General features: G+C 48.6%; 1 protein-coding gene across 2 annotated transcripts in view; it reads left to right on the top strand.

Moving 5' to 3' along the window:
- LOC129813280 (RNA-binding protein 25-like) overlaps positions 1 to 18,375 on the top strand; it is a 48,326-nt gene extending 29,951 nt beyond the window's left edge. For both annotated transcript variants that reach the window (XM_055865602.1, XM_055865603.1), the window contains exons 13-18: positions 3,292 to 3,442; positions 4,232 to 4,703; positions 15,745 to 16,055; positions 16,547 to 16,645; positions 17,791 to 17,838; positions 18,058 to 18,375. In XM_055865602.1, the coding sequence (XP_055721577.1) occupies positions 3,292 to 3,442; positions 4,232 to 4,703; positions 15,745 to 16,055; positions 16,547 to 16,645; positions 17,791 to 17,838; positions 18,058 to 18,150 (1,174 nt within the window). In that variant the 3' untranslated portion in view covers positions 18,151 to 18,375. The remainder of the gene's footprint in view (positions 1 to 3,291; positions 3,443 to 4,231; positions 4,704 to 15,744; positions 16,056 to 16,546; positions 16,646 to 17,790; positions 17,839 to 18,057) is intronic.
- Positions 18,376 to 18,855: the final 480 nt, after the last annotated feature.

An 18,855-nucleotide genomic window follows, 5' to 3' on the forward strand; every position in this document is an offset into this window, starting at 1 on the left:
GGCCCTTTATCTACTTCCTCAGAGATGAGGCCCTTTATCTACTTCCTCAGAGATGAGGCCCTTTATCTACTTCCTCAGAGATGAGGCCCTTTATCTACTTCCTCAGAGATGAGGCCCTTTATCTACTTCCTCAGAGATGAGGCCCTTTATCTACTTCCTCAGAGATGAGGCCCTTTATCTACTTCCTCAGAGAGAGATGAGGCCCTTTATCTACTTCCTCAGAGAGAGATGAGGCCCTTTATCTACTTCCTCAGAGATGAGGCCCTTTATCTACTTCCTCAGAGATGAGGCCCTTTATCTACTTCCTCAGAGAGAGATGAGGACCTTTATCTACTTCCTCAGAGAGAGATGAGGCCCTTTATCTACTTCCTCAGATGAGGCCCTTTATCTACTTCCTCAGATGAGGCCCTTTATCTACTTCCTCAGATGAGGCCCTTTATCTACTTTCTCAGAGAGAAGAGGCACTTTATCTACTTCCTCAGAGAGATGAGGCCCTTTATCTACTTCCTCAGAGAGATGAGGCCCTTTATCTACTTCCTCAGAGAGAGAGAGAGGAGGCCCTTTATCTACTTCCTCAGAGAGAGAGAGGAGGCCCTTTATCTACTTCCTCAGAGAGAAGAGGTCCTTTATCTACTTCCTCAGAGATGAGGCCCTTTATCTACTTCCTCAGAGAGAGAGATGAGGCCCTTTATCTACTTCCTCAGAGAGAGATGAGGCCCTTTATCTACTTCCTCAGAGAGAGAAGAGGCCCTTTATCTACTTCCTCAGAGAGAGATGAGGCCCTTTATCTACTTCCTCAGAGAGAGATGAGGCCCTTTATCTACTTCCTCAGAGAGAGAGATGAGGCCCTTTATCTACTTCCTCAGAGAGAGAGAAGAGGCCCTTTATCTACTTCCTCAGAGAGATGAGGCCCTTTATCTACTTCCTCAGAGAGATGAGGCCCTTTATCTACTTCCTCAGAGAGAGATGAGGCCCTTTATCTACTTCCCCAGAGAGATGAGGCCCTTTATCTACTTCCCCAGAGAGATGAGGCCCTTTATCTACTTCCTCAGAGAGATGAGGCCCTTTATCTACTTCCTCAGAGAGATGAGGCCCTTTATCTACTTCCTCAGAGAGAGATGAGGCCCTTTATCTACTTCCTCAGAGAGAGATGAGGCCCTTTATCTACTTCCTCAGAGAGAGATGAGGCCCTTTATCTACTTACTCAGAGAGATGAGGCCCTTTATCTACTTCCTCAGAGAGAGATGAGGCCCTGTATCTACTTCCTCAGAGAGAGATGAGGCCCTGTATCTACTTCCTCAGAGAGATGAGGCCCTGTATCTACTTCCTCAGAGAGATGAGGCCCTGTATCTACTTCCTCAGAGAGATGAGGCCCTTTATCTACTTCCTCAGAGAGAGATGAGGCCCTTTATCTACTTCCTCAGAGAGATGAGGCCCTTTATCTACTTCCTCAGAGAGATGAGGCCCTTTATCTACTTCCTCAGAGAGATGAGGCCCTTTATCTACTTCCTCAGAGAGAGATGAGGCCCTTTATCTACTTCCTCAGAGAGAGATGAGGCCCTTTATCTACTTCCTCAGAGAGAGATGAGGCCCTTTATCTACTTCCTCAGAGAGAGAGAGAGGAGGCCCTTTATCTACTTCCTCAGAGAGAGAGAGAGGAGGCCCTTTATCTACTTCCTCAGAGAGAGATGAGGCCCTTTATCTACTTCCTCAGAGAGATGAGGCCCTTTATCTACTTACTCAGAGAGATGAGGCCCTTTATCTACTTCCTCAGAGAGAGAGAAGAGGCCCTTTATCTACTTCCTCAGAGAGATGAGGCCCTTTATCTACTTCCTCAGAGAGATGAGGCCCTTTATCTACTTACTCAGAGAGATGAGGCCCTTTATCTACTTCCTCAGAGAGATGAGGCCCTTTATCTACTTCCTCAGAGAGATGAGGCCCTTTATCTGCTTCCTCAGAGAGATAAGGCCCTTTATCTACTTACTCAGAGAGATGAGGCCCTTTATCTACTTCCTCAGAGAGAGATGAGGCCCTTTATCTACTTCCTCAGAGAGATGAGGCCCTTTATCTACTTCCTCAGAGAGATGAGGCCCTTTATCTACTTCCTCAGAGAGAGAGAGAGATGAGGCCCTTTATCTACTTCCTCAGAGAGAGAGAGGAGGCCCTTTATCTACTTCCTCAGAGAGAGAGAGGAGGCCCTTTATCTACTTCCTCAGAGAGAGAAGAGGCCCTTTATCTACTTCCTCAGAGAGAGAGAAGAGGCCCTTTATCTACTTCCTCAGAGAGAGAGAAGAGGCCCTTTATCTACTTCCTCAGAGAGAGATGAGGCCCTTTATCTACTTCCTCAGAGAGAGAGATGAGGCCCTGTATCTACTTCCTCAGAGAGAGAGAGAGATGAGGCCCTTTATCTACTTACTCAGAGAGATGAGGCCCTTTATCTACTTCCTCAGAGAGAGATGAGGCCCTTTATCTACTTCCTCAGAGAGATGAGGCCCTTTATCTACTTCCTCAGAGAGATGAGGCCCTTTATCTACTTCCTCAGAGAGAGATGAGGCCCTTTATCTACTTCCTCAGAGAGATGAGGCCCTTTATCTACTTCCTCAGAGAGAGAGATGAGGCCCTTTATCTACTTCCTCAGAGAGAGATGAGGCCCTTTATCTACTTCCTCAGAGAGAGATGAGGCCCTTTATCTACTTCCTCAGAGAGAGATGAGGCCCTTTATCTACTTCCTCCGAGAGAGAGATGAGGCCCTTTATCTACTTCCTCAGAGAGATGAGGCCCTTTATCTACTTCCTCAGAGAGATGAGGCCCTTTATCTACTTCCTCAGAGAGAGAGAGATGAGGCCCTTTATCTACTTCCTCAGAGAGAGAGATGAGGCCCTTTATCTACTTCCTCAGAGAGAGATGAGGCCCTTTATCTACTTCCTCAGAGAGAGATGAGGCCCTTTATCTACTTCCTCAGAGAGATGAACTGATGGATACCGTTTTTATATTTCTGCATCCAGCATAAAGGAAGTTGGAGTTAGTTTCACGAGCCAAATGCCTACCAGCGTTAGCGCAATGACTGGAAGTCTATGGTATCTGCTAGCAGTTAGCTTAGACCTTCAGTCATTGCGCTTAACACGCTAGTTAGCAATTGCGCTAACGCTAATTTGCAACTTCCTTCAAACTGCAGGCAGAGACATAAAAATGATATCCATGAGTTCGTTTGACCCTGGGGAAGTAGGGCCAAAATCCTGATGTATCCCTTTGAGCTGTATGACTGACTGGCCTTCCTCTCTGTCCCTCCAGGGGTAGTGCTTTACAGAAGCGTCTGAGAGACCGTGAGAAGGAGACGGAGCTGGATGAGAGAGACAGGAAGAGGGAGAAGGAGGAGCATGATCAGATCAGACAGAGACTGTTAGCTGAGGGACACCCAGACCCTGAGGCCGAGCTGCAGAGGGTATGTCTCCGTCTGTCTGGCCGGCTGTCTGGCCGTCTGGCTCTATTGCTGTCTGTCTGTCTGGCTCTATTGCTGTCTGTCTGTCTGGCCGTCTGGCTCTATTGCTGTCTGTCTGTCTGGCCGTCTGGCTCTATTGCTGTCTGTCTGTCTGGCCGTCTGGCTCTATTGCTGTCTGTCTGTCTGGCCGTCTGGCTCTATTGCTGTCTGTCTGTCTGGCCGTCTGGCTCTATTGCTGTCTGTCTGTCTGTCTGTCTGGCCGTCTGTCTGACCGTCTGGCTCTATTGTTGTCTGTTCGTCTGGCCGGGCGTCTGGCTCTATTGCTGTCTGTCTGTCTGTCTGTCTGTCTGGCTCTATTGCTGTCTGTCTGTCTGTCTGTCTGTCTGGCTCTATTGCTGTCTGTCTGTCTGTCTGGCTCTATTGCTGTCTGTCTGTTCGTCTGTCTGGATGGCTTTCTGGCTGGCTGGCTCTATCGCTGTCTGGCTGTTTGTCTGTCTCTGTCTGTCAACGCTGTGTTGTTATTGTTCAGGTTGTACCTCCCAGTTTCCAACCATTTCCTCCCTCCTGAACACAACCCTGCTGTCTGTCAGCTGGCTAACTGGCACATCAACAGACATGAGAAATGTGCATTGATGTGCATTAATGTGCATTGTACCTGTCAAATAGGGACAATGAACATGAATCAACATGAATCGACAATGCACATTCATCTTTTTTATATATTTTTATTTTAAGTGTGTTGAGACTTTTTTGTTGTTGTTTAAATGCACTTAAAATACATTTGATTTGAAGATGGAGGAGGAGGCAGAGCGGAGGCGGCAGCCCCCAGTGAAGCCGGAGCCAGAGGAGGAGGTGCAGCAGGAGAAACCAAACCGGGACAGGGAGCACAGGGAGCACCGAGAGAGGGAGCACCGAGAGAGGGAGCACCACAGGGACAGGAGAGGAGGAGGAGGAGGAGGAGGAGGAGCAGACAGGCCTCCTCTCCAGCACCTTCAACCCCAATCAGACGATGACTTGGAGGAAGGGGAGGAGCTTGATGATTGTGACAGGGAGGACTCGTCAGATGCCAGGCCAAACCCGAACCTGAAGCCCACGATGCGGCCAATCACATCGGCCCCCTCGGTGTCGTCGGGCAGCGGCGGCGCCACACCCAACTCCCCCGGCAACGAGTCTCCCTGCGGCATCATCATCCCTCATGAAAATTCTCCTGAAGCCCGGCCCACTGAGGAACAGCATCCCAAGGTTGGCCTCAGCCTCAAACTGGGTGAGTTAAAACTAGATTGAACTAGTTAGAACAAGATTGGCCTCAGCCTCAAACTGGGTGAGTTAAAACTGGATTGAACTAGTTAGAACAAGATTGGCCTCAGCCTCAAACTGGGTGAGTTAAAACTGGATTGAACTAGTTAGAACAAGATTGGCCTCAGCCTCAAACTGGGTGAGTTAAAACTAGATTGAACTAGTTAGAACAAGATTGGCCTCAGCCTCAAACTGGGTGAGTTAAAACTAGATTGAACTAGTTAGAACAAGATTGGCCTCAGCCTCAAACTGGGTGAGTTAAAACTGGATTGAACTAGTTAGAACAAGATTGGCCTCATCCTCAAACTGGTTAGGTAGCGTTGTATGATGACAATGTCACATCTGTAATGCTGAAGGATACGGAACTTTCTGAAAGTAACTACTTAAATCGTCATCGTCGTCTCTCTGCTTTAACGTGATGACCACACCGCTCAGCGTTACAAAATAAATGTGCGCATACATGTCATTCAATCATTGCACCCACACTGCTCGCGTCAACGAGCGTCTGCGTAGCCAGGCGCTAAAATAGAACTTGGTTCTATTTGTGACGCATGACGCTCTGTAAGTCCCGCCTCTCCCATCTCCTCATTGGTTTTTAGGAGCATATACCCACGTGGGGGATTGGAAGATGATCTGAGGTCCACACTCCAGTTTGTGGTGGTATTGCACCTTAAAATTGGTTGCCAACCACAATATAAAGTCCAAAGAAGAAGAAGCCTGAAGGAGGAGCGATTACTAGAAACGAACTCGGTTTAACCTTTTATCTGTGGATTAATTGTCGGAGTAGAGGACCTTGTGCATTTCAGGTAAAATAACAACTCAACGTTTATATCCCAGGACAAATTAGCTAGCAACTGCAAGCTAGCTAAATAGGACAAATTAGCTAGCAACTGCAAGCTAGCTAAATAGGACAAATTAGCTAGCAACTGCAAGCTAGATAAATAGGACAAATTAGCTAGCAACTGCAAGCTAGATAAATAGGACAAATTAGCTAGCAACTGCAAGCTAGATAAATAGGACAAATTAGCTAGCAACTGCAAGCTAGATAAATAGGACAAATTAGCTAGCAACTGCAAGCTAGATAAATAGGACAAATTAGCTAGCAACTGCAAGCTAGATAAATAGGACAAATTAGCTAGCAACTGCAAGCTAGATAAATAGGACAAATTAGCTAGCAACTGCAAGCTAGATAAATAGGACAAATTAGCTAGCAACTGCGAGCTAGATAGCTAAATATCCATGAATGTTTAATGCTTTTCGACCTGTCCCCAAATTAATATAGTTGGTTTAGAGTTTGTTTTGTAATTTTAACCTGCGTGTCCTGATCGCGTCTGGTGTGGGTGGACAAATTCAACACGCGCCCGGTCTAGTCAGCGTGTAACCCTCTAGCTTCATTCTCTATAACCCACTGTAACCCTCTAGCTTCATTCTCTATAACCCACTGTAACCCTCTAGCTTCATTCTCTATAACCCACTGTAACCCTCTAGCTTCATTCTCTATAACCCACTGTAACCCTCTAGCTTCATTCTCTATAACCCACTGTAACCCTCTAGCTTCATTCTCTATAACCCACTGTAACCCTCTAGCTTCATTCTCTATAACCCACTGTAACCCTCCAGCTTCATTCTCTACAACCCACTGTAACCCTCTAGCTTCATTCTCTATAACCCACTGTAACCCTCTAGCTTCATTCTCTATAACCCACTGTAACCCTCTAGCTTCATTCTCTATAACCCACTGTAACCCTCTAGCTTCATTCTCTATAACCCACTGTAACCCTCTAGCTTCATTCTCTATAACCCACTGTAACCCTCTAGCTTCATTCTCTATAACCCACTGTAACCCTCTAGCTTCATTCTCTATAACCCACTGTAACCCTCTAGCTTCATTCTCTATAACCCACTGTAACCCTCTAGCTTCATTCTCTATAACCCACTGTAACCCTCTAGCTTCATTCTCTATAACCCACTGTAACCCTCTAGCTTCATTCTCTATAACCCACTGTAACCCTCTAGCTTCATTCTCTATAACCCACTGTAACCCTCTAGCTTCATTCTCTATAACCCACTGTAACCCTCTAGCTTCATTCTCTATAACCCACTGTAACCCTCTAGCTTCATTCTCTATAACCCACTGTAACCCTCTAGCTTCATTCTCTATAACCCACTGTAACCCTCTAGCTTCATTCTCTATAACCCACTGTAACCCTCTAGCTTCATTCTCTATAACCCACTGTAACCCTCTAGCTTCATTCTCTATAACCCACTGTAACCCTCTAGCTTCGTTCTCTATAACCCACTGTAACCCTCTAGCTTCGTTCTCTATAACCCACTGTAACCCTCTAGCTTCGTTCTCTATAACCCACTGTAACCCTCTAGCTTCGTTCTCTATAACCCACTGTAACCCTCTAGCTTCGTTCTCTATAACCCACTGTAACCCTCTAGCTTCGTTCTCTATAACCCACTGTAACCCTCTAGCTTCGTTCTCTATAACCCACTGTAACCCTCTAGCTTCGTTCTCTATAACCCACTGTAACCCTCTAGCTTCGTTCTCTATAACCCACTGTAACCCTCTAGCTTCGTTCTCTATAACCCACTGTAACCCTCTAGCTTCGTTCTCTATAACCCACTGTAACCCTCTAGCTTCGTTCTCTATAACCCACTGTAACCCTCTAGCTTCGTTCTCTATAACCCACTGTAACCCTCTAGCTTCGTTCTCTATAACCCACTGTAACCCTCTAGCTTCGTTCTCTATAACCCACTGTAACCCTCTAGCTTCGTTCTCTATAACCCACTGTAACCCTCTAGCTTCGTTCTCTATAACCCACTGTAACCCTCTAGCTTCGTTCTCTATAACCCACTGTAACCCTCTAGCTTCGTTCTCTATAACCCACTGTAACCCTCTAGCTTCGTTCTCTATAACCCACTGTAACCCTCTAGCTTCGTTCTCTATAACCCACTGTAACCCTCTAGCTTCGTTCTCTATAACCCACTGTAACCCTCTAGCTTCGTTCTCTATAACCCACTGTAACCCTCTAGCTTCGTTCTCTATAACCCACTGTAACCCTCTAGCTTCGTTCTCTATAACCCACTGTAACCCTCTAGCTTCGTTCTCTATAACCCACTGTAACCCTCTAGCTTCGTTCTCTATAACCCACTGTAACCCTCTAGCTTCGTTCTCTATAACCCACTGTAACCCTCTAGCTTCGTTCTCTATAACCCACTGTAACCCTCTAGCTTCGTTCTCTATAACCCACTGTAACCCTCTAGCTTCGTTCTCTATAACCCACTGTAACCCTCTAGCTTCGTTCTCTATAACCCACTGTAACCCTCTAGCTTCGTTCTCTATAACCCACTGTAACCCTCTAGCTTCGTTCTCTATAACCCACTGTAACCCTCTAGCTTCGTTCTCTATAACCCACTGTAACCCTCTAGCTTCGTTCTCTATAACCCACTGTAACCCTCTAGCTTCGTTCTCTATAACCCACTGTAACCCTCTAGCTTCGTTCTCTATAACCCACTGTAACCCTCTAGCTTCGTTCTCTATAACCCACTGTAACCCTCTAGCTTCGTTCTCTATAACCCACTGTAACCCTCTAGCTTCGTTCTCTATAACCCACTGTAACCCTCTAGCTTCGTTCTCTATAACCCACTGTAACCCTCTAGCTTCGTTCTCTATAACCCACTGTAACCCTCTAGCTTCGTTCTCTATAACCCACTGTAACCCTCTAGCTTCGTTCTCTATAACCCACTGTAACCCTCTAGCTTCGTTCTCTATAACCCACTGTAACCCTCTAGCTTCGTTCTCTATAACCCACTGTAACCCTCTAGCTTCGTTCTCTATAACCCACTGTAACCCTCTAGCTTCGTTCTCTATAACCCACTGTAACCCTCTAGCTTCGTTCTCTATAACCCACTGTAACCCTCTAGCTTCGTTCTCTATAACCCACTGTAACCCTCTAGCTTCGTTCTCTATAACCCACTGTAACCCTCTAGCTTCGTTCTCTATAACCCACTGTAACCCTCTAGCTTCGTTCTCTATAACCCACTGTAACCCTCTAGCTTCGTTCTCTATAACCCACTGTAACCCTCTAGCTTCGTTCTCTATAACCCACTGTAACCCTCTAGCTTCGTTCTCTATAACCCACTGTAACCCTCTAGCTTCGTTCTCTATAACCCACTGTAACCCTCTAGCTTCGTTCTCTATAACCCACTGTAACCCTCTAGCTTCGTTCTCTATAACCCACTGTAACCCTCTAGCTTCGTTCTCTATAACCCACTGTAACCCTCTAGCTTCGTTCTCTATAACCCACTGTAACCCTCTAGCTTCGTTCTCTATAACCCACTGTAACCCTCTAGCTTCGTTCTCTATAACCCACTGTAACCCTCTAGCTTCGTTCTCTATAACCCACTGTAACCCTCTAGCTTCGTTCTCTATAACCCACTGTAACCCTCTAGCTTCGTTCTCTATAACCCACTGTAACCCTCTAGCTTCGTTCTCTATAACCCACTGTAACCCTCTAGCTTCGTTCTCTATAACCCACTGTAACCCTCTAGCTTCGTTCTCTATAACCCACTGTAACCCTCTAGCTTCGTTCTCTATAACCCACTGTAACCCTCTAGCTTCGTTCTCTATAACCCACTGTAACCCTCTAGCTTCGTTCTCTATAACCCACTGTAACCCTCTAGCTTCGTTCTCTATAACCCACTGTAACCCTCTAGCTTCGTTCTCTATAACCCACTGTAACCCTCTAGCTTCGTTCTCTATAACCCACTGTAACCCTCTAGCTTCGTTCTCTATAACCCACTGTAACCCTCTAGCTTCGTTCTCTATAACCCACTGTAACCCTCTAGCTTCGTTCTCTATAACCCACTGTAACCCTCTAGCTTCGTTCTCTATAACCCACTGTAACCCTCTAGCTTCGTTCTCTATAACCCACTGTAACCCTCTAGCTTCGTTCTCTATAACCCACTGTAACCCTCTAGCTTCGTTCTCTATAACCCACTGTAACCCTCTAGCTTCGTTCTCTATAACCCACTGTAACCCTCTAGCTTCGTTCTCTATAACCCACTGTAACCCTCTAGCTTCGTTCTCTATAACCCACTGTAACCCTCTAGCTTCGTTCTCTATAACCCACTGTAACCCTCTAGCTTCGTTCTCTATAACCCACTGTAACCCTCTAGCTTCGTTCTCTATAACCCACTGTAACCCTCTAGCTTCGTTCTCTATAACCCACTGTAACCCTCTAGCTTCGTTCTCTATAACCCACTGTAACCCTCTAGCTTCGTTCTCTATAACCCACTGTAACCCTCTAGCTTCGTTCTCTATAACCCACTGTAACCCTCTAGCTTCGTTCTCTATAACCCACTGTAACCCTCTAGCTTCGTTCTCTATAACCCACTGTAACCCTCTAGCTTCGTTCTCTATAACCCACTGTAACCCTCTAGCTTCGTTCTCTATAACCCACTGTAACCCTCTAGCTTCGTTCTCTATAACCCACTGTAACCCTCTAGCTTCGTTCTCTATAACCCACTGTAACCCTCTAGCTTCGTTCTCTATAACCCACTGTAACCCTCTAGCTTCGTTCTCTATAACCCACTGTAACCCTCTAGCTTCGTTCTCTATAACCCACTGTAACCCTCTAGCTTCGTTCTCTATAACCCACTGTAACCCTCTAGCTTCGTTCTCTATAACCCACTGTAACCCTCTAGCTTCGTTCTCTATAACCCACTGTAACCCTCTAGCTTCGTTCTCTATAACCCACTGTAACCCTCTAGCTTCGTTCTCTATAACCCACTGTAACCCTCTAGCTTCGTTCTCTATAACCCACTGTAACCCTCTAGCTTCGTTCTCTATAACCCACTGTAACCCTCTAGCTTCGTTCTCTATAACCCACTGTAACCCTCTAGCTTCGTTCTCTATAACCCACTGTAACCCTCTAGCTTCGTTCTCTATAACCCACTGTAACCCTCTAGCTTCGTTCTCTATAACCCACTGTAACCCTCTAGCTTCGTTCTCTATAACCCACTGTAACCCTCTAGCTTCGTTCTCTATAACCCACTGTAACCCTCTAGCTTCGTTCTCTATAACCCACTGTAACCCTCTAGCTTCGTTCTCTATAACCCACTGTAACCCTCTAGCTTCGTTCTCTATAACCCACTGTAACCCTCTAGCTTCGTTCTCTATAACCCACTGTAACCCTCTAGCTTCGTTCTCTATAACCCACTGTAACCCTCTAGCTTCGTTCTCTATAACCCACTGTAACCCTCTAGCTTCGTTCTCTATAACCCACTGTAACCCTCTAGCTTCGTTCTCTATAACCCACTGTAACCCTCTAGCTTCGTTCTCTATAACCCACTGTAACCCTCTAGCTTCGTTCTCTATAACCCACTGTAACCCTCTAGCTTCGTTCTCTATAACCCACTGTAACCCTCTAGCTTCGTTCTCTATAACCCACTGTAACCCTCTAGCTTCGTTCTCTATAACCCACTGTAACCCTCTAGCTTCGTTCTCTATAACCCACTGTAACCCTCTAGCTTCGTTCTCTATAACCCACTGTAACCCTCTAGCTTCGTTCTCTATAACCCACTGTAACCCTCTAGCTTCGTTCTCTATAACCCACTGTAACCCTCTAGCTGCGTTCTCTATAACCCACTGTAACCCTCTAGCTGCGTTCTCTATAACCCGTCTCTCTCTCCGTCCCCTCTATAACCCGTCTCTCTCTCTCCGTCCCCTCTATAACCCGTCTCTCTCTCCGTCCCCTCTATAACCCGTCTCTCTCTCTCCGTCCCCTCTATAACCCGTCTCTCTCTCTCTCCGTCCCCTCTATAACCCGTCTCTCTCTCTCTCCGTCCCCTCTATAACCCGTCTCTCTCTCTCCGTCCCCTCTATAACCCGTCTCTCTCTCTCTCTCTCCGTCCCCTCTATAACCCGTCTCTCTCTCCGTCCCCTCTATAACCCGTCTCTCTCTCCGTCCCCTCTATAACCCGTCTCTCTCTCCGTCCCCTCTATAACCCGTCTCTCTCTCTCCGTCCCCTCTATAACCCCGTCTCTCTCTCTCCGTCCCCTCTATAACCCGTCTCTCTCTCTCCGTCCCCTCTATAACCCGTCTCTCTCTCTCTCCGTCCCCTCTATAACCCGTCTCTCTCTCTCTCCGTCCCCTCTATAACCCGTCTCTCTCTCTCTCCGTCCCCTCTATAACCCGTCTCTCTTTCCGTCCCCTCTATAACCCGTCTCTCTCTCCGTCCCCTCTATAACCCGTCTCTCTCTCCGTCCCCTCTATAACCCGTCTCTCTCTCCGTCCCCTCTATAACCCGTCTCTCTCTCTCCGTCCCCTCTATAACCCGTCTCTCTCTCTCCGTCCCCTCTATAACCCGTCTCTCTCTCTCCGTCCCCTCTATAACCCGTCTCTCTCTCTCTCCGTCCCCTCTATAACCCGTCTCTCTCTCTCTCCGTCCCCTCTATAACCCGTCTCTCTCTCTCTCTCTCCGTCCCCTCTATAACCCGTCTCTCTCTCTCTCCGTCCCCTCTATAACCCGTCTCTCTCTCTCCGTCCCCTCTATAACCCGTCTCTCTCTCTCTCTCCGTCCCCTCTATAACCCGTCTCTCTCTCCGTCCCCTCTATAACCCGTCTCTCTCTCCGTCCCCTCTATAACCCGTCTCTCTCTCTCCGTCCCCTCTATAACCCCGTCTCTCTCTCTCCGTCCCCTCTATAACCCGTCTCTCTCTCTCCGTCCCCTCTATAACCCGTCTCTCTCTCTCTCCGTCCCCTCTATAACCCGTCTCTCTCTCTCTCCGTCCCCTCTATAACCCGTCTCTCTCTCTCTCCGTCCCCTCTATAACCCGTCTCTCTCTCCGTCCCCTCTATAACCCGTCTCTCTCTCCGTCCCCTCTATAACCCGTCTCTCTCTCCGTCCCCTCTATAACCCGTCTCTCTCTCCGTCCCCTCTATAACCCGTCTCTCTCTCCGTCCCCTCTATAACCCGTCTCTCTCTCCGTCCCCTCTATAACCCGTCTCTCTCTCCGTCCCCTCTATAACCCGTCTCTCTCTCTCCGTCCCCTCTATAACCCGTCTCTCTCTCCGTCCCCTCTATAACCCGTCTCTCTCTCTCCGTCCCCTCTATAACCCGTCTCTCTCTCTCTCCGTCCCCTCTATAACCCGTCTCTCTCTCTCCGTCCCCTCTATAACCCGTCTCTCTCTCTCTCCGTCCCCTCTATAACCCGTCTCTCTCTCTCCGTCCCCTCTATAACCCGTCTCTCTCTCTCTCTCCGTCCCCTCTATAACCCGTCTCTCTCTCCGTCCCCTCTATAACCCGTCTCTCTCTCCGTCCCCTCTATAACCCGTCTCTCTCTCTCTCCGTCCCCTCTATAACCCGTCTCTCTCTCCGTCCCCTCTATAACCCGTCTCTCTCTCCGTCCCCTCTATAACCCGTCTCTCTCTCCGTCCCCTCTATAACCCGTCTCTCTCTCCGTCCCCTCTATAACCCGTCTCTCTCTCCGTCCCCTCTATAACCCGTCTCTCTCTCCGTCCCCTCTATAACCCGTCTCTCTCTCCGTCCCCTCTATAACCCGTCTCTCTCTCTCCGTCCCCTCTATAACCCGTCTCTCTCTCTCCGTCCCCTCTATAACCCGTCTCTCTCTCTCTCCGTCCCCTCTATAACCCGTCTCTCTCTCTCTCCGTCCCCTCTATAACCCGTCTCTCTCTCTCTCCGTCCCCTCTATAACCCGTCTCTCTCTCCGTCCCCACTATAACCCGTCTCTCTCTCTCTCCGTCCCCACTATAACCCGTCTCTCTCTCTCTCCGTCTCTCTCTCCGTCCCCTCTATAACCCGTCTCTCTCTCCGTCCCCTCTATAACCCGTCTCTCTCTCCGTCCCCACTATAACCCGTCTCTCTCTCTCCGTCCCCTCTATAACCCGTCTCTCTCTCTCCTTCCCCTCTATAACCCGTCTCTCTCTCTCCGTCCCCTCTATAACCCGTCTCTCTCCGTCTCCTCTATTACCCGTCTCGCTCTCCGTCCCCACTATAACCCGTCTCTCTCTCTCTCCGTCTCTCTCTCCGTCCCCTCTATAACCTGTCTCTCTCTCCGTCCCCTCTATAACCCGTCTCTCTCTCCGTCCCCACTATAACCCGTCTCTCTCTCTCCGTCCCCTCTATAACCCGTCTCTCTCTCCGTCCCCTCTATAACCCCGTCTCTCTCTCTCCGTCCCCTCTATAACCCGTCTCTCTCTCTCGTCCCCTCTATAACCCGTCTCTCTCTCTCCGTCCCCTCTATAACCCGTCTCTCTCTCTCTCCGTCTCTCTCTCCGTCCCCTCTATAACCCGTCTCTCTCTCTCCGTCCCCTCTATAAACCGTCTCTCTCTCTCTCCGTCCCCTCTATAACCCGTCTCTCTCTCTCTCCGTCCCCTCTATAACCCGTCTCTCTCTCTCTCCGTCCCCTCTATAACCCGTCTCTCTCTCTCCGTCCCCTCTATAACCCGTCTCTCTCTCTCCGTCCCCCCTATAACCCGTCTCTCTCTCTCCGTCCCCTCTATAACCCGTCTCTCTCTCTCCGTCCCCTCTATAACCCGTCTCTCTCTCCGTCCCCTCTATAACCGGTCTCTCTCTCTCCCCTCTATAACCCGTCTCTCTCTCTCCGTCCCCACTATAACCCGTCTCTCTCTCTCTCCGTCCCCTCTATAACCCGTCTCTTTCTCCGTCCCCTCTATAACCCGTCTCTCTCTCCGTTCCCTCTATAACCCGTCTCTCTCTCCGTCCCCTCTATAACCCGTCTCTCTCTCTCCGTCCCCTCTATAACCCGTCTCTCTCTCTCTCCGTCCCCTCTATAACCCGTCTCTCTCTCCGTCCCCACTATAACCCGTCTCTCTCTCTCTCCGTCCCCACTATAACCCGTCTCTCTCTCTCTCCGTCTCTCTCTCCGTCCCCTCTATAACCTGTCTCTCTCTCCGTCCCCTCTATTACCCGTCTCTCTCTCTCCGTCCCCACTATAACCCGTCTCTCTCTCTCCGTCCCCACTATAACCCGTCTCTCTCTCTCTCCGTCTCTCTCTCCGTCCCCTCTATAAACCGTCTCTCTCTCTCTCCGTCCCCTCTATAACCCGTCTCTCTCTCTCTCTCTCTCCGTCTCTCTCTCCGTCCCCTCTATAACTCGTCTCTCTCTCTCCGTCCCCTCTATAACCCGTCTCTCTCTCCGTCCCCTCTATAACCCGTCTCTCTCTCTCCGTCCCCTCTATAACCCGTCTCTCTCTCCGTCCCCTCTATAACCCGTCTCTCTCTCCGTCCCCTCTATAACCCGTCTCTCTCTCTCCGTCCCCTCTATAACCCGTCTCTCTCTCCGTCCCCTCTATAACCCGTCTCTCTCTCCGTCCCCTCTATAACCCGTCTCTCTCTCTCCGTCCCCTCTATAACCCGTCTCTCTCTCTCCGTCCCCTCTATAACCCGTCTCTCTCTCTCCGTCCCCTCTATAACCCGTCTCTCTCTCTCCGTCCCCTCTATAACCCGTCTCTCTCTCTCCGTCCCCTCTATAACCCGTCTCTCTCTCTCCGTCCCCTCTATAACCCGTCTCTCTCTCTCCGTCCCCTCTATAACCCGTCTCTCTCTCTCCGTCCCCTCTATAACCCGTCTCTCTCTCCGTCCCCTCTATAACCCGTCTCTCTCTCTCCGTCCCCTCTATAACCCGTCTCTCTCTCTCCGTCCCCTCTATAACCCGTCTCTCTCTCTCCGTCCCCTCTATAACCCGTCTCTCTCTCTCCGTCCCCTCTATAACCCGTCTCTCTCTCTCCGTCCCCTCTATAACCCGTCTCTCTCTCTCCGTCCCCTCTATAACCCGTCTCTCTCTCTCTCTCCGTCCCCTCTATAACCCGTCTCTCTCTCTCTCTCCGTCCCCTCTATAACCCGTCTCTCTCTCTCTCTCCGTCCCCTCTATAACCCGTCTCTCTCTCTCCGTCCCCTCTATAACCCGTCTCTCTCTCTCCGTCCCCTCTATAACCCGTCTCTCTCTCCGTCCCCAGGCGCCGGCGCCAGCCCCAACCATCAGATCCACACCGGGAGTAAACGTAAGAAACTGTCCAATGTCGACAGCGTCTTCAACAAGTTTGGAGAGGAGGAGGCCGACGAGGCGCCTCGTAGACGTAAGCTGGTCCCGCTGGACTACGGTGAGGATGATAAGAGTTTGGGTCTGGACGGGGCAGAGGTACCTGGAGGGAAGGGAGGACCAAACACAGAGGAGAAACGTAAACACATCAGGAGTCTGATTGAGAAGATTCCTACGGCCAGACCCGATCTGTTCAACTACCCTCTGGACTGGACTGCTGTGGACTCGGTAAGGAGGAATGAGAAGGAGGATTTTTTTTTTTAAATGTACTTTTTATTTAACTAGGCAAGTCAGTTAATTCTTATTTTCAATGACAGCCTAGTGGGTTAACTGCCTTGTTCCGGGGGCAGAACGACAGATTTGTACCTTGTCAGCTCGGGGGATTTGAACTTGCAACCTTTCGGTTACTAGTCCAACGCTCTAACCACTAGGCTACCCTGATGTTGATGATGATGATGACGAGGCAGGTCGGCCCCAGAGCTCTGGTGTGGATCAGTTGGTAATAACGTGACGGTTGCAGCGTTAAGTAGTGGTTCAAATATCCTGCAGGGTTCACACACTAACCAAGTCCCAATGGGTTCTGGTCCTCTTGTGGATAACATAAATCTACTCTCGACACATTTGATCGACTGGAAATGTAAAAGCGATGTGGAAGAACTAGCAAATTCTCTGTTACGTCAACGCATATGTCTGAAACCCTTTTGTCCTTCCCTTCTCAGACTCTGATGGAGCGTCGTATCAGGCCCTGGATCAACAAGAAGATTATCGAGTACATCGGAGAGGAGGAAGCTACGCTAGTCGACTTTGTCTGTTCTAAGGTTAGTCAGCGACTGATTGAGTGGGGAGAGAGAGAGAATGGATTTTTCTGAGGAAGGATGACTTTTGGTTTCCTTGTTAGAAGTTTATAGACAAGGTATGACCGCAAACCCCGATGCGTTCGTTTTAGTTTTACCTGGTCACTGTTTTCAAACACTTTTACGTTTTTAGCATTTATTGGCACAAATCCAATGTACCTATACCACTGAGTGTACAAAACATTAGGAACACCTGACGTCAAAAGCTATTGAGGACCCATTGTCTCTGGCTGTCATGTATTCCCAGAGGCAGACAAAAGGTATTGAGGACCCATTGTCTCTGGCTGTCATGTATTCCCAGAGGCAGACAAAAGGTATTGAGGACCCATTGTCTCTGGCTGTCATGTATTCCCAGAGGCAGACAAAAGGTATTGAGGACCCATTGTCTCTGGCTGTCATGTATTCCCAGAGACAGTCAAAAAGTATTGAGGACCCATTGTCTCTGGCTGTCATGTATTCCCAGAGGCAGACAAAGGTATTGAGGACCTATTGTCTCTGGCTGTCATGTATTCCCAGAGACAGTCAAAAGGTATTGAGGACCCATTGTCTCTGGCTGTCATGTATTCCCAGAGGCAGTCAAAAGGTATTGAGGACCCATTGTCTCTGGCTGTCATGTATTCCCAGAGGCAGACAAAAGGTATTGAGGACCCATTGTCTCTGGCTGTGACGTATTCCCAGAGACAGTCAAAAGGTATTGAGGACCCATTGTCTCTGGCTGTGACGTATTCCCAGAGACAGTCAAAAGGTATTGAGGACCCATTGTCTCTGGCTGTCATGTATTCCCAGAGGCAGACAAAAGGTATTGAGGACCCATTGTCTCTGTCTGTGACGTATTCCCAGAGCCAGACAAAAGGTATTGAGGACCCATTGTCTCTGGCTGTCATGTATTCCCTGCAATCAATCAATCAATCAAGTTTATTTTATATAGCCCTTCGTACATCAGCTATATCTCGAAGTGCTGTACAGAAACCCCCAGCCTAAAACTCAGAACAGCTAGTAATGCAGGTGTAGAAGCACGGTGGCTAGGAAAAACTCCCTAGAAAGCCTGCAGTAGGCTTTGTGAGTGTTCTGGTCTTCCACAGGGTTTTAACAGCTTGTTGTCTCTTCAGGTGATGTCACACGGCACACCGCAGGGGATCTTGGACGATGTTGCCATGGTGAGTTAAATCATGATTTTAAAACATGGTCGTAGGAACAATCTTATAGGCTTAACCAGTTTTTACAGTTCCATGTGTTATTAAATGTAAGCCTACATTTGAGTTTAGTTATCAATCTAAGTTTTGTTCTCGTCAACAGTGCAGTAGTCTAGACATAACAGGTATTAGAACGTGTGTTATTAAGAGACGAGACCACTAACTGATGTATTGGACCTGCAGGTTCTGGACGAAGAGGCAGAGGTGTTCATAGTTAAAATGTGGAGGCTGTTGATCTACGAAACGGAGGCCAAGAAGATTGGTCTGGGGAAATGAAGACTAGGACTACAGTACTACTATCTAGTACTACAGTACTACTATCTAGTACTACAACAGTACTACTGCTGTCAGGGACAGTTTTTCCTCCGGGCGTCAAGTCTCTTTATTTCTCTTGACTGATCACACGGACACCTCTCACTCACTAGGGTGTTGAGCCTATGAGCATGGGCCTAATACCAGTCCCCAACCCCCCCTCTATCCCCCTTCTTTGCCCCAACCCCCCTCTATCCCCCACAACCCCCTTTGCCCCAACCCCCCTCTATCCCCCACAACCCCCTTCTTTGCCCCAACCCCCCCTCTATCCCCCACAACCCCCTTCTTTGCCCCAACCCCCCTCTATTCCCCACAACCCCCTTCTTTGCCCCAACCCCCCTCTATCCCCCACAACCCCCTTCTTTGCCCCAACCCTCCTCTACCGCTCCCCCCAAAAGATCTATTTTAAATAAGTATAGACTTCCCTGAGTCAATACATGTTAGAAACACCTTTTGGCGGCGATATACAGCTGTGTCTTTCTGGGTAAGTCTCTTAAGAGCTTTTCACACCTCGATTGTACAATATTTTGACGTTATTCTTAAAAAAAAAAAAAAATCAAGCTCTGTCAAGTTGATTGTTGATTATTGCTAGACACCCGTTTTCAAGTCTTGCCATAGATTTTCAAGCCAATTTAAGTCAAAACTGTAACTAGGCCACTCAGGAACATT

This window comes from Salvelinus fontinalis, chromosome 16 (assembly GCF_029448725.1).
Source record: "Salvelinus fontinalis isolate EN_2023a chromosome 16, ASM2944872v1, whole genome shotgun sequence".
Taxonomy (NCBI): Eukaryota; Metazoa; Chordata; class Actinopteri; order Salmoniformes; family Salmonidae; genus Salvelinus; species Salvelinus fontinalis.